Below are 16,096 nucleotides of genomic sequence, written 5' to 3'. Positions count from 1 at the left end.
CTCTTTCCGGTGGGTTCTCTAACTGCGGATTTCTCACTGCCCTCCGACCTTTCTGTTCTGTGGAATGGTCTTCATTCTCATCTAAAAATGTCCCATTCCAGAGACTTAGACCCAGGTACCTCTGGTCTCTTTTAGGGCTCTGCATCTGTGGACAGAGTAAAGAAAAAAAAAACCTGATGTTAACATGCTGGGGTGGCACCTATATTAACCCTAATACGTTACTCCTGGGGCAGAACAAAGGCACCACCCACCGGTTTAAGAGCACTGCTGAAAAAAGCTTCAGAATCTAGTCTGACACCTGGTGGATTATTGTAAATGTTAGATAACAGTTTCTACCAGAAAGAGTGTTACAGAAAGTAGAAAACGTGTTCATATTTGACAAGAAAAGTTCACAAACCAAGATATAATACAGGGCCACAGCACACCTTTCCTGGGTAGGTACTAGAAAAAGCAATTTGTGATCTCAGAAAACCCATCTTGCCAGGCGAGGAAAGACCAAGGTAGCCAAGCACTTTAATTGATAGCACTGGGCATTTCCCTTCGCATAAACCTAACCCACAACATTTTAACAGGGGTGATGGGGAAAACTCCTTCAATGAAGGAGGATATTTGCACACCTTAGTTTCCCTGCAAATTAAAACTTACAAACAGCTATTACAATAGTAAAAGTTAATACTTGAGATACCTTATGCATATTTAGTCTTACAAATCATCCTTTATCGAACTGTGAACCTACTTCAAGGGCCTGTTGCTTATATCCATCTTATTCCATGACTTCACCAAAGTCATAATTGAAATAATCAAGCTTAATTGCAAATGTAGGCTCAAGATATTGAGCTAAACTCAAGTTAATTTCTCTTCAGCTCCCAATTTCAGCTTTGCTCACTGAGCTTCTAGTAGCTGGAACCTGATTTTAAGTAGCTTACAAATCCTTGAAAATAAAGTTAAGCTAAATCAAAAATGACACCATTAAATCTTGAAGCTCTCTGAAACTAGAATCAGACAGCACTGTAACAAAGAAACCCGCAGACAAATGACAGCATAATACTATGGGCCGTATACAAGAAGGTATTGGGCATGTTTACCATAGACAACTAGCTATTGATAAGAACAGTTGTGCTCTGGAAGTTCAAATGAAAATTGTAATCACATTTATATAGCCCTTACTACCCCTGATGAGGCGTCAAAGCTCTTTTCAGCGAAAATCACGCCACTCAGGAACCCAAAAAGGATTAGTGATGAGTTAGTAAAGGAAAATATGAAATCTATTTGAGCAGTGGACATATGAATCTGTTGTTTGGGTTGAAAAGGATAGTGGAGAGATAGAAGAGTGAGGGCTTTGCATTTATATAGCGCTTGGTACAGTGTTTCCTTTGTCTTGTGGACTACCTTAGCTCTGTGAACTACAGTTACTTAACACATACTGCAGTGAAGTTGTAATTGTACCGCTGTATTTATCACTTATAACCAGCACTCCTCACTAAGCAATATGTAGGCTTGGTACAAAGAAAACTCACAGCAGTGCAATGAGCAATTAGAAGTTAGCTGAAAAGCCAACATTTTTTTTCTGAGGACAGTAAGCACATTTCTCTTTGATCAACAATATGCTGGTTCATACATTGATGTGCCCTGATTTCCCCAAGAGAAGACTGCAAAGGAGAGGAAGGATTGGGAGGGTAGCCTGAAGACTGGCAGGTCAAATATTTAGGTGTAGTGCTGTGCATGAATTAGGGACTCGGGTTCCTGATGTGGTGCATTTACTGGCAACCAGTGAAGACCCTGCAAAAGAGTATAGCTAAGAAGGAAACATGAGCTCACACGAAGAAACCGTTGGGAGAAGGTTGGTGATGTGAATGCCACATTCATTATTATGGGTCAGGTGTATTGTATACTTGTAAAGAAATCATTCCATTTTTATTCATAGAATGCGTAGGGTTCCAACAAACATACCTGCATTGCAGCCAGACCTAGTGACTCCATTTTGGTGTTGAGGGTTGCTTTAAGAGGGCAATGAGGGAAGTTGAACGCTATCTGTGAATAGAGTGAGTTCTGCACCTCTCTGCTGAGACTGCCAGAAGTAGTGACAAACCAGGGCTCAATGTGAATCTTAAAAAACTGACTGCTACCCAGTCTGGAGTTCACTAACACAAAATACAAATCTCACACAGATCACCACATAACCATACTGTAAGCTTGTACAACCACTACTATGGCTGGTTTCAAGCCAATAGGTTAGTAATGAAAGAATCTGTAATCTTTGTGTTAAATCACGGAGCTCTGCTAACCAATAGATCACCACACCCAACCAAGAATTGACCTTTACACAGCCTGTCCACGAATAAGATAAGCTGTGCAGACACCTGAGGTGACACAGTGGATGCGACATGAGTGAGAAGCTCTCAACATTCCCTTGTTCTGCTTAAAATCCCCCTTGTATCTAAAAAAACAAAGCCTTTGCCTACATTCTACCACATCTCAATCCTCTACAAATTCTTTCTTTCTATAGATGCCAGCAGTCTTGCTTGGATAAGCACAGAAACAACTGCTGCTCCTCTCCCTGCCATGTGTACGCCACTGAAACTGGACCCTGGCAGAGCCAGAGTCAACCTACGGAAACTGCATGCCTCGCTAAGCGTGTGACCAACCCGAAAGTCACACGGTACTCCTCACTTGGCACGGCTATATCTGGTTGGGCCAGGACATGCCTGCTCGTATAGTCTACTGCCTTTGTTTGCTGGAGGTCACCTCGCAGGTGCATGAAGGCTGCTGGCACCTGTCCAGCCTACTAGTGGGAGGACAGAAACTTCATCAAGTGCATTTACTTTAATGCAAGATCCCAAGACTGCGCTCATCAAAGAGGGCTCTCTGTGTGGCTCCCTAGTTCTCTGCCAATAGCCTTGTGATGGGATAGTCTCTGAGTGAGGTCGGACAGAATAATTTTTTTAACCAGAAAAATACCTGGGAATTTCCAATATAACTGACAAAGTGCAAAAAAGGAATCCATCTTTTTATTTAAATCCTGCAACCACCATTTTCATTGGCATCTAAATACCCACAAAAATGAGACCAATCATTCTTGTTAGTTGACTAACCTATGAGATTTAGCTCATTAATTATTTGGCTAACCTAATTGTTACTGAAGCATACATCTTACTGCAGATTCCTCACCTTATGAATTAGCCCTTCCGGGTGTCAGACTGGTGCAGAAAAACCTTTCTCCAGGCAGCACCATTGGAGTACAGTAGGCCCCAACCAGGGTGCTCACGCCAGTTCTAATTTCTTCACCACACTGCCCTCTCTGCCTGATTAGCTAAATTCTCCATGCCACTGGAATCAAGCTATCCTGGCTGATGAAGGCTGAAAGCCCGAAACCGGTCCTAGGATGCTTGTTTCCAGTCCAGGGAGGACCTGGCTTGGCAGTTAGGGCTGGACTGTTCCCATGGGGCACAGGGCCAAGACTGATTTGCATATGGCTGGGTTCAAACTGGAATGGCATGGTGAGCAAAAAAACGATGGATTTAGTCCCAGATCTCTATACTGGGGTGAATGTATGACATTGTTCTGCATTCTGTCCATCAACTGTTGTTTTTGCATTTGTCACCCCGAGTGGGACGGGTATGCTCAGACGTGAGTCCCGTGCTCTCCATGCCACTGGAATCAAGCTATCCTGGCTGATGAGGGCTGAAAGCCCGAAACCGGTCCTAGGATGCTTGTTTCCAGTCCAGGGAGGACCTGGCTTGGCAGTTAGGGCTGGACTGTTCCCATGGGGCACAGGGCCAAGACTGATTTGCATATGGCTGGGTTCAAACTGGAATGGCATGGTGAGCAAAAAAACGATGGATTTAGTCCCAGATCTCTGCACTGGGGTGAATGTATGACATTGTTCTGCATCCAGTCCATCAACTGGCGTTTTTGCATTTGTCACCCCGAGTGGGACGGGTATGCTCAGATGTGAGTCCCTGTGGTCTCCATGCCACTGGAATCAAGCTATCCTGGCTGATGACGGCTGAAAGCCCGAAACCGGTCCTAGGATGCTTGTTTCCAGTCCAGGGAGGACCTGCCTTGGCAGTTCGGGCTGGACTGTTCCCATAGGGCAAAGGGTCAAGACTGATTTGCATATGGCAGGGTTCAAACTGGAATGGCATGGTGAGCAAAAAAAGATGGATTGAAGCAAGATCTGTGACTGGGGTGAACATTTTGCCAATGTGCAACATTCCGTCCATCATCTTGTATGTTTTGCTGTTCGCCCTATGTGTGAAGGGTATGCCCAGACGTGGGTCCCGTGCTCACTACGCCACTGGAGTCAAACTATCCTGGATGATGTCGGCTGATAGCCAGAAACCGGTCCTAGGATGCTTGATTCCGGTCCAGGGAGGACCTGGCTTGGCAGTTCGGGCTGGACTGTTCCCATGGGACACAGGGTCAAGACTGATTTGCATATGGCTGGGTTCAAATTGGACTGGCATGGTGAGCAAAAAAACGATGGATTGAGTCCCAGATCTCTGTACTGGGGTGAATGTATTTCTAGCAACGAGATATATCCAGGCATTGACAAAGTAGACAGCTGGCACAAATTGAATATATCACATGAAACACAAGTAAAAAAACTAACAGGTAATCATGATATCATAAAATTTAATAATAATGATAAAAGTTTGATGATCACATTCGATTAAACACTCAAAATGGTGAAAAATACACAGGATAATAAAAAGAGAATGCAATATTCGATTGTTATATTCTCTGTAGGGTAGTGAGGAAAAATGAGTTAAAATGATTTCCCCAGCTGATTTATACAAGTTGATGTCTCTCTGCCAACGCGTTTCGACACCAGGGTGTCTTCGTCAGGACAATATCAGCATATATCTATAATTCAAAAAATCCAGATTACAATAAATATTTACTTGTGTATATACAGATATAATTTCATTTCTTTTTTTCTCCTTCTTTACTCTTACATATAGCCAGTTATGTCTTACAACAAGGACAAATTCAACCACAGTGATAAAGAACACATAAGGACATAGACAGGATAAAAAAACACACAGAAAATCAAAAAATATAAACGACTTTTCAGTATCTCTACTGTTTTATAGCTGTACAAATCCCTAGAGGTTTTACTGGTGGCTGATGATAGTGAGATGGAAAATGTAACATATTAGACAATCTATAAAGCAGGCTTGAGAATAATCAATCATCCTTGAGAACAATAGATTGCAGAGATCGCTGGTGCCAATTCTTTCCCTTCCAACCGCTATACTAACTATCACCAAGGGATGAATAGATAAAATCTATATAGTCACGTTCTTACCAGGGGCACCTATAGATAGAGGTATCTACATGCTCCTATGAACCACTTTTCTAACTATTCTAAAGTAATGAATAAGAAAGGTCTATATATTTGCGTACTTGCCCGGAAAAGCCTATTTATGAAGGTATCTATATATCCCTTCTTTACACTAGATCTCTATGTATGAAACGTACCACTCGGGGATAGTTCTGTGTTCCTTCATATATTCATTCTTTACAATTCGTTGAATAAAAAACACACTGGAACAGCATGTCGTATTCTGTTCTGCTGTTACTCCGCTACCTGCGGAGAAATTATGGAGTTTGTAAGACAACTTTTAATGATTTAGGTTCCTATTTTTATCCATATAGACGCTTTCAGATATTACCTTTTGATTTATCATCTAAATAACTTCCGTCGTGGTAAGAGAACTTCTTGTTCTAAAACATATTCAGATATTCCTATGTTTTAAATGAAAAAGAGGGAGGGGAAGGGGGTGATATTTTTAGATATTAAATCATTGTTACTCAGTTATTCAGTTACCAGAGACCTCCATATTCTCAGGCATTCTACGCTTACCTTAATTAAAAGCAGGATCGTTTGTGATGATGTACGGGAATTTCTTGGTTTGATAACCGGAATTATTTTCTATAAGATTACCAAAAAACAAAGAAACAAACACCAAAATAAATGTTCCCGCCGTAATTTTTACAACGTGAGTTGGTTTAGAATACTGGTTCAGAAAGCTACTCTACAACCGTCAAGTTAGTAAGTCATGCTTACTTAAAATGCGCTCCTCGAATTACTTCATAAGCGTCCACATTATTTGGGATGTATCCGAGATACGAAAAAACGTCTATTGTAGCGACGTCCAAGATGTATGAAGTCACGGCAATAAATATCCGTCGTAGACCCTTTATGTGTAAAGCAAGACGACACTCGTAAAAATGGAGGTTCAGTTTTGCCACGTTGTACATATAAAATAAGCGCATCCCAACCGGTGCATCACATAAGTAGTTTACGATGCTTTTACAACTATATCTTAGCCTCCCCAATGAAATTATAAAGAGCAAAGAGAGGCAGCGTTATTCTAAGTGCGAGAATCCTACATGTTAAAAGCTCGTTCGCGAAACGCTTACCTGCTGTGAGCGATGTACCACGACGTGTATAATGGCGGCGGATGAATCCAAAGGAACGAGTCAGGAATTGTAAGGTTCCACTTGATAGGTTCTTTTATAGTGGTTTCTCATAGGTGGACTATCCTAGCTCCACCCTCATTTAAAGTGCAAGTGCAAGTTCACATATTCAGGGCACTTATAAGATTCCCCATGAACTCGAGTAATGATGGTCACAGAAAGTTTAAAAAAAGGGGCGGGGGGGGTTTGTTTTAATCAAAAACAGAGACAGAGAATGTCAACAGGGCCTGAATAGTCATGCAGGTGTGATGGATTACTGTAGGACTTACCGAATCTATATTGTTTATCACGAACAGGAAAACCACATCTGATTATATTACTCATTAATTTATTTAGGTAATGGCATTTTCCCAGGGCAGTTCCAGATTCAGCCCCCGGTCAAACGTGCCCAGGGTGAAGATCCAAAACACCTCTTTTTTCCTTCTCACTTTCTCACCTCCATTGTTGTCAGATAAGTGTATTCTCTCCAGAATACACCATCTCATTTCGGTTGGCGAATGTTTATATTCGATGTAGTGGTTCACTAGAGGTGCCAGATGCTTCTTAGTTTTAATGGCAGATCTGTGTTCGGTCAAACGGGTTTTGATTGCCCGGGAGGTCTCACCTACGTATCCTAAATTACAAGGACACACTATTAAGTAAACTACGTTCCGGGTGTTGCAGGTGCATAATTCCTTGGTTTTAATGGAGACACCATTGAAGGTCATGGTGTCATTGGTGAAGATGGAATTGCAAGATAGACATGTGCCACAACGGGAAGTACCGCTGACTCCGTTTTTTCCAATAATGGACCTCTGCACAAAAGGAGCATCAATTGATTTCGCAAAGCGAGATCTAACGATGAGGTCTTTTAGATTTTTGTTCCGCCGATGGGCGAACATAGGCTTGGTCAGTTTATTTTCGTTTTGGTTGACATTAAGAAGGTGCCAGTTGGAGTTAATCACTTGCCTAATCGTTGAGTTTAGAGTTGAGTGCCTAAACTCAACGATTAGGCAAGTGATTAATAATGTGTGAAGTAATTCGAGGAGCGCATTTTAAGTAAGCATGACTTACTAACTTGACGGTTGTAGAGTAGCTTTCTGAACCAGTATTCTAAACCTACTCACGCTGTAAAAATTACGGCGGGAACATTTATTTTGGTGTTTGTTTCTTTGTTTTTTGGTAATCTTATAGAAAATAATTCCGGTTATCAAACCAAGAAATTCCCGTACATCATCACAAACGATCCTGCTTTTAATTAAGGTAAGCGTAGAATGCCTGAGAATATGGAGGTCTCTGGTAACTGAATAACTGAGTAACAATGATTTAATATCTAAAAATATCACCCCCTTCCCCTCCCTCTTTTTCGTTTAAAACATAGGAATATCTGAATATGTTTTAGAACAAGAAGTTCTCTTACCACGACGGAAGTTATTTAGATGATAAATCAAAAGGTAATATCTGAAAGCGTCTATATGGATAAAAATAGGAACCTAAATCATTAAAAGTTGTCTTACAAACTCCATAATTTCTCCGCAGGTAGCGGAGTAACAGCAGAACAGAATACGACATGCTGTTCCAGTGTGTTTTTTATTCAACGAATTGTAAAGAATGAATATATGAAGGAACACAGAACTATCCCCGAGTGGTACGTTTCATACATAGAGATCTAGTGTAAAGAAGGGATATATAGATACCTTCATAAATAGGCTTTTCCGGGCAAGTACGCAAATATATAGACCTTTCTTATTCATTACTTTAGAATAGTTAGAAAAGTGGTTCATAGGAGCATGTAGATACCTCTATCTATAGGTGCCCCTGGTAAGAACGTGACTATATAGATTTTATCTATTCATCCCTTGGTGATAGTTAGTATAGCGGTTGGAAGGGAAAGAATTGGCACCAGCGATCTCTGCAATCTATTGTTCTCAAGGATGATTGATTATTCTCAAGGCTGCTTTATAGATTGTCTAATATGTTACATTTTCCATCTCACTATCATCAGCCACCAGTAAAACCTCTAGGGATTTGTACAGCTATAAAACAGTAGAGATACCGAAAAGTCGTTTATATTTTTTGATTTTCTGTGTGTTTTTTTATCCTGTCTATGTCCTTATGTGTTCTTTATCACTGTGGTTGAATTTGTCCTTGTTGTAAGACATAACTGGCTATATGTAAGAGAAAAGAAGGAGAAAAAAAGAAATGAAATTATATCTGTATATACACAAGTAAATATTTATTGTAATCTGGATTTTTTGAATTATAGATATATGCTGATATTGTCCTGACGAAGACACCCTGGTGTCGAAACGCGTTGGCAGAGAGACATCAACTTGTATAAATCAGCTGGGGAAATCATTTTAACTCATTTTTCCTCACTACCCTACAGAGAATATAACAATCGAATATTGCATTCTCTTTTTATTATCCTGTGTATTTTTCACCATTTTGAGTGTTTAATCGAATGTGATCATCAAACTTTTATCATTATTATTACATTTTATGATATCATGATTACCTGTTAGTTTTTTTTACTTGTGTTTCATGTGATATATTCAATTTGTGCCAGCTGTCTACTTTGTCAATGCCTGGATATATCTCGTTGCTAGAAATTGCTTTGCCCTGATCCAGGATTCTGATCTCACCCAGGGGGTCCCTGTTCTAATGCCTGGGGTGAATGTATGACATTGTTCTGCATTCTGTCCATCAACTGTTGTTTTTGCATTAGCTAAATTCCTCAGCATGAGCCAGCAATTAGGTCAGGTGCCTCCTCAAAATGTTCCGATTTCAAGCCTGGTCAGAGGTGCAGAAAGATGATGTCCTTTTGGACCCACATGACAACTGCATACGAGCTCCTGATAAGGACTGCAATGTCAAGTCCTGTGATACTTGTCCTACCATGCAACCAAGTCCTTCTGCGAGTTGAAGTCAAGTTGTTTGTGGCTTAGGCTCACCTAAGCAATCTTCTTCACCCACAGGTAAGCAGTCTCCTAAACGATCTTGCAGTAAAAGGCAAAATTGCAGTTTTGGACCTTTCAGCCGAGAGGTGTAGTTTGAGGGCTTCAGACCTGCAATGATGCATCTGTTCAGGACTGCTTCCTCACCGTCTAGCTGGTATCGGAGTGGAAGCACATTCCTGCAAGCTTGGGGACTGCACTGCCAAAAAAGTCAGAGCCTAGCCTGGCACTGTCCTCTGTTCAGTCAGAGCGCCCTTTTGTGTAGACTTCAGAGCTGCTCTCAAAGCGGTTGATGTCACAGAAAAGTATCTGTGCGGTGAGTGAAAGTTAAGGTGAATTTTAACAAAGTTCCCTTGGCAGAATACGTTCCTAGAGCTTAGAGATTTGACCAGATATAGTAGATTTTCAGCTCTGACTCTGAAGCACTCAAAGTGCCGGATTAAGATTATGGCTGCGCCGAGAATGATGATTCTGAGACCTCCTTACCCATTTTAATAGTGATACTGGTTTATGTTTGGGCAAAAAAAAAAATGCAAGAGGCCTGGATACTTCACCAGGAGAAAACATTCCATACCCCTCTTGTCATGCTAGAGTGAAAATGTAATCATTTTACAAGTGTCTTATGTAAAGCAGTTGGAGCCTTCGAAGTGAGCTTTCACCTTTGGGGAGGCAATGTCTAACATTTTGACCGAGATGTTGCAATTCTCAGTAGCCTCTCAGTGGCAAAATCTTCCTTCTATTCAATGGAGTCCTCTTGGATTCTTAACAATGAAACTGGTCCTGTCATGGTAACATGGGGGTAAACTCTTTTCCGACTCAGCAATCCACAGACAGACTGCAAGACATAGTAGGCTTATTCAGCATGATCAACTTTTGTCCTCTCATACGCTACCTGATAGTCTGGTTCTCTAAAGGTTGTTCATCAACCTGAGCCAACATACCTTCCCTATGGCACTTCTGATAAATAGTCAAAGAAAAGTGGCTGTATAGGCTGAAAAGCCTTTACTTCTGACAGCCTGACCATCAGGACTACTGATGCCACTTGCCTTCTAGGTTTATATGCTCATTGCTTGTTGAAATCCATGAAACATACAGTGAGAAGCCAGCCAGACCACATGAAAACGCTGTTTTTGGACTTGGCCTGTGACAGTTTGGATGCATCCAAACACATCCTGAAGTGTGGCCTGCACTTTTTGAACACCATCTCTCTATTTATGGGCACAACTGTCGCACTGAATTGGCACATGTGGATGAGTTCCACTAGGTTCTCCGGAGATCACCAATTTACATTAATAGAGATGCCCTGCGATGGTGAGTGGCTATTGGGATAGGAAGCAGACTCCTCTCATTAAAGAAAAAAAAAGTTGAGTGCATTGGCCCTAGCCTTCCCAGGTTGAATGTTCCACCAGCAATGTAGGAATTGTTGCGACTGCTTCAGGGCTGTGCTGACCCTGCCGGGACAACCTTATTTAGTTCCTTTCAGGATAGGGGTGGCTGTATTGGACGACAGCAGCAGATTCAAGCTCTGCCATCCTCTACTGGTTCTATTTTTTTTTTTTTTACTTTGACACTCAACCATATAGTGAGAAATCTACAGCACGATGTATACATCAGAAGGAAAATTTACCTTGGGTAATGTGGTAAATATAATATTACCTCATATATCGGATTTTCTAGAATGCTATCAAAAAGGTAAAGAGAGAAGAGTCTGTGGTGCAGAGTTAAAGACTTTATTCAGTAACTCGAGTTAAGGGAGAGCTCCAGCACCAAGCGGGTTCAGGAGTAGTCTAAAGCTTCATTCACACAGCAGAATATTTATACATCTACAATCAGTAGGCAAAAGAAAGAAAAAGGAAGTGACAAGCAGAAGTGACAAACAGTAATTTCAAACAAGATGTGTCAAGGTATGGGCATGTCCTATGCATGTGATGTTGAAATGTGTTCTTGCTATTTTCAGTTGAAGGCCCTTCCTCATCCGGGGTTTTATCTCTGGCTTACAGTCAAGAACAGGAACTATTTCTTAAAACAGGAACTATCTGCTGCTGGTTCCCAGAATTGGCAGAACCACAGGAATGTGTGGTCAACGAACTGAGATGCCAGGTGCAGGGTGTCTTGCTCGTGGGTCTGAAGACAAAATGGATGTCACACACAAAATGGGTGCTTGTCTGAATAAAAAAATGGCTACCAGGCAGAAACAGGGAAATGATGGGGCATAATTGTCAATTTTATTTCCTCAGTAAAAAATATTTCTGATTGATAATTAATCTTCCCACAGATTTCGCGCTACTTCTCTTTAGAAGTTAGCGCCATGACTAATAAGATCCCATGGTTGGCAAACATGTTATGTGCTGTAATTGTCGCTGTTGTTGCTTTCTTTTTTATTCCTCTTTGGTGCACAGCAAATTCTCTGGTTGGCACCTAATATACTCCTTTGTTGCCATATCTTCACTGCCGGAGCTGCATGGTGCCACTGGGCCCTGTAGAGGTATTTTTCGGGAGCCGGAGTGATCCCTGCCCAGCTTAAAGAATTCCATGATGCCATGTGCCTCATATTAGGGCGACCTGACCCTCCCAGCATGCCTTCGGGCCCCGGAGGCTCAGAGGGGCCTCCTTCATGTTCTCGCTGGCGGATAGGCCACAAGCACTTTCAGTTCACACTGCTCCCCTTTGGCCTTTCAAGCGCCTCTCTGGTGTTCACCAAGGTGATGGTGGTGCTCTCAGCTCATCTGCGCATATCAGGGTTACCAGTCTTCCCCTATCACGACGACTGGCTGCTAAAGGCGAGCTCACCCCAGACTGTCTTCTCCCACCTCCAGACTATGGCGAACCTCCTGTTTTGGCTGGGGTTCACTATCAACATGCCGAAGTCACACCTGACTCCCTCTCAGATGTTCCCTTTGATCTGAGCTATTGTGGACACTGTTGTTTCGGGCTATCCTTCTGAAGGGTTAGTCAAAGATATTCAGGCTATGATACAGATGTTCCAGCCTCTATCCTGAATTTTGGTAAGACTGACTGTGAGGCTGATGGGCCTTATGCCCTCCTGCTAATGACACATGCCAGATGCCATATGCGAACTCTACAGTAGGACCTGAACTTCCAGTGGGCGCAGCATCATGTGATTCTCTCCGACATGGTCCTGATCTTGGAGACAACGGCACAGGACCTGCCGTTGTGGCAAACCACCACAAATGGGTCAGAGGCAGACCACTCTCCCCTCCCCAACCAGTTAAAACAATAGTGACAGATGCATCACTCCTGGATGGGTCTTCCATCTGGGAGAGATGGAGATCAGAGGACCGGTGGAGTCCGTATTCCGCCGGATACCAATCACCATGCTGGAGCTCAGAGCAATTTGATTGCCATTAAAAGCTTTTCATATGGTACTGCAATAAACAGGACAGGGTGGGGTCATGGACCAATTGCCAAGAGGCCCTGTGTCTCTGGACATGGCTCGAACAGCAGGGCATATCCCTGGTGGTTCAACACCTGGCAGGTTCCCTGAACTCGACCATCAATGCAGATCACGAATGGCGTCTCCATCCTGAGGTGGCGCAAGGTTTCTCAGGGTCTTAGCGTGATCATATAGTATCAAAATGGCACCCTTCTGCTAATGGTTTATTAGGGGCTTCTCAAGGCTGTATAGGATGTGAGCTTTACTTCATTTTGTTATATCTTATTTAATGGTATGCCACTAGAACCCGGCCATTGAATTGGTTAACTACACATTAGACCAGTCTGTGTTTTTTGGAACCAGCCTTGGAAGTTATTTAATTGTATTAATAGAATCTGGGCACCCTCATATATTGGCATCATTCTTTGTGGAACTTGCTGCTCTTCTAAAAAAAGAATTGTTACTTATAAAAAAACAACTGTTACAATCCCGTAAAGTTTGCTATATTGGACACGGCTGTTCCCCAGTGACTGGCTAATCGGTAAATGTCACTTTGTTCACAAAATTGTCTGATTCCAAATTTCTTCCTTCTGTGCAATAACTCTCCCACACACTGTAAAAGATAATTTAACGGTTGCATAAAGGAAGGTTACCAGAACTTACAAGAAGGGTGGTACAAATCTAACATTTAAATGCCTGTGCCTAGTCCATGTGACGTATTGGTAGCTGAGGTTTTGTAAAAAAAGGAAATTGTGGCAAAAAATAATTGTATCCCCAGATCACCTACTCCCTATAATACTCTATTGAGATATGTTAATCAAATTTATGAAATAATGCTTAATCGGTTGATAGCTTGGTTGTGTACGTTCTGTCTACTACACTTGATCTAGGTACTCATACAAAGTGCCATTTGCGATCCTTACACGGACGACACGTCCAAGGGCAAAACACACAAGATGATGGACAGAATGTTGCACATTGGCAAAACATTCACGCCCCCCAGTCACAGATCTGGGTTTAATCCATTTTTATTTTGCTCACCATGCCACCCCAATTTAGACATGGCCATATGCAAATCAGTCTTGACCCTTTGCCTCATGGGAACAGTCCAGTCCGAACTGTCAAGCCACGTCCAACAGGTTGCAACATAGATCATGTTTAAATGTTTCATAAAGTTCAGTATTGAATAATCAGTACCACATTTTATTCCGAAAACCGATCTAGAAATGCATTCTATAGCCCCATTACGGTTTGTGCGTTAATCTATTCATAGTAATACTTCAAAGTATGCGCTTTATATTTTGAATTCCATTCCATATATCATTTGTCATTCTAAACCTAAACACAGCTCTTCTTCAGGGGTGCATGACTGTTAAACGGTTCTGCAAATCTTAGTCCATGATTTCTTTCCGATGGTCTCACGATCTGTGTTGATAAAATTACAATCGTCTGAAGGAAAACATGGTCGGAGCTTTGTAGAACTCTAACTGGCTTGCCCCCTGAAGAAAAGCTGCTTTGACTTGAAATGCATTGAAGTTACTAATGATGAATATTTAAAAAGCATTTAAAACTTGAAAGATATACTGTGAAGAACATTACTCTAGAAATAAATTGTGTACTTAAAGGTTTTATTTATTACAAAACTCTGCAGATATGCCGTGGGAGGTTCAGTTGGCATCTGTCTATGCACTTTGTGACATGGCCTCCGGTGACCCAGCAGGAGTACTTGTGACCCTACAGACATGGAGAAGAATAACCACAAACGACATCCCCCCAGCGGTCCTGAACTATATTTCAGAAATCTCTGCACTCTGTCGCCTTCAGAACTAGAACAACAAACCTAGAAGCTGATGCCTAGCCTTGAAGTGCCTTTTTATTTTAAATAAATTAGAGTTCTGTATGTTAATATTGAGACGAGACAAAGTAGAGAAGACGAGAATATTTGTATTTAGTACAGACAAGCTTTTATTCACATCTATTTTTTATGTTCAAGAGAGATTGTACATAGGTCCCTGTAAATAACACATATATAAATTAAGATAGGGCTGTGAAGTGTGCTGTTCTAATTGCTTGGAAATTCGCTGCTTTTGTAAAAGAAGGAACAAAAAAAATGTTTCCCTCAAAAAAGATAAATCTTTTTTGCATTTTGGCTGTCTGAGGGACACTAATTATCAGTTTGGAAAACATTTGCATTACTTCCTAGCTTTCTGCAAATTGCAATAAACCTGTTAAGTTATGCTTAGCATTCATGATTGGAATGTTCAGCACGTTTTTACAAAGGAGTGAATCAGAAATATGTACAACAATCAAGTGTACAGTACAAAAACTAAGAATTCATGATTGGAATGTTCAGCACGTTTTTACAAAGGAGTGAATCAGAAATATGTACAACAATCAAGTGTACAGTACAAAAACTAAGACGCATGGGGGTACCCTAGGGATCTCTGTGTAGATATGTATAGTATCCAATAATGTGTTTCACATTTATGTTATTCCACTTTTGGAATGTTAGTGTTTCTATGGAGAAAATGTTTATATAAAAGGTTAGAATTTTTAAGCATCTGTATTCTCATTTCATTGAATCGAGGATGTGTATTTTTTTTATAATAAAAAGCAAAATCTATTTTAATGTGCTTCTGTGGTAATAAAAACTAGCACTCATCTTAATTTTAGTTGTCACTATATTTATCTCCAAGTTAGTTATGCATGCCCATTTTTTTAGAGCAAACTAGTTCGGATATTTGTAAGCAAATGTGTTAGTTATTGTGTCAATGACGTCTTGGAAAATGTTCATTACCTTTCATGAGTGTATCTGTCACTACAGCCTCTTTCTCATATCCATTTTAATACTACATTGAATAATGGAATGTGGTCTGGAAAATGGGCAGAGCCTTGGCATTTTGAGGATGGGTATTGGTCGCCTATCTTAGTTTTGCTAACTGCTGCGTTGTTAAGTGTATTTTCTACCATAGACGCTTACCCATTAAGGCGTATGGGTCCTCGAGGAGTCAGAGACTGGTGTTTTGATTCCTGCTGAGTCTGCATTAGAAGCCTCACCCCTCTGCATCCATTAGCAGCCACAAAAAATTATCAATTTAAACAAATTTTGATCCAGCACACAAATTTCTTTTCAATTATACAACAGTAACCATAGTTTATCAAGCACAGTGGTAAAACATTCGATAGCAGAATCAGTGATGTTGTTTTGAAGTTCAATCTTTATTTAATCTTCATAAAACACTGTAGCGAACGCGTTTCGTCCTCCACGGACTTCTTCAGG

At 41.1% G+C, this 16,096-nt stretch overlaps 1 protein-coding gene across 3 annotated transcripts in view; it reads left to right on the top strand.

Annotated features, from left to right (window-relative positions):
• ICE1 (interactor of little elongation complex ELL subunit 1) overlaps positions 1-15,483 on the top strand; it is a 1,011,762-nt gene extending 996,279 nt beyond the window's left edge. For all 3 annotated transcript variants that reach the window (XM_078687642.1, XM_078687643.1, XM_078687644.1), the window contains one exon: positions 14,468-15,483. In XM_078687642.1, the coding sequence (XP_078543768.1) occupies positions 14,468-14,646 (179 nt within the window). In that variant the 3' untranslated portion in view covers positions 14,647-15,483. The remainder of the gene's footprint in view (positions 1-14,467) is intronic.
• Positions 15,484-16,096: the final 613 nt, after the last annotated feature.

Source organism: Lissotriton helveticus, chromosome 4_1 (genome assembly GCF_964261635.1).
Source record: "Lissotriton helveticus chromosome 4_1, aLisHel1.1, whole genome shotgun sequence".
NCBI lineage: Eukaryota > Metazoa > Chordata > Amphibia > Caudata > Salamandridae > Lissotriton > Lissotriton helveticus.
The sequence above is the reverse complement of the archived record's forward strand: the minus strand, read 5'-3'. Positions and strand labels throughout refer to the sequence as shown.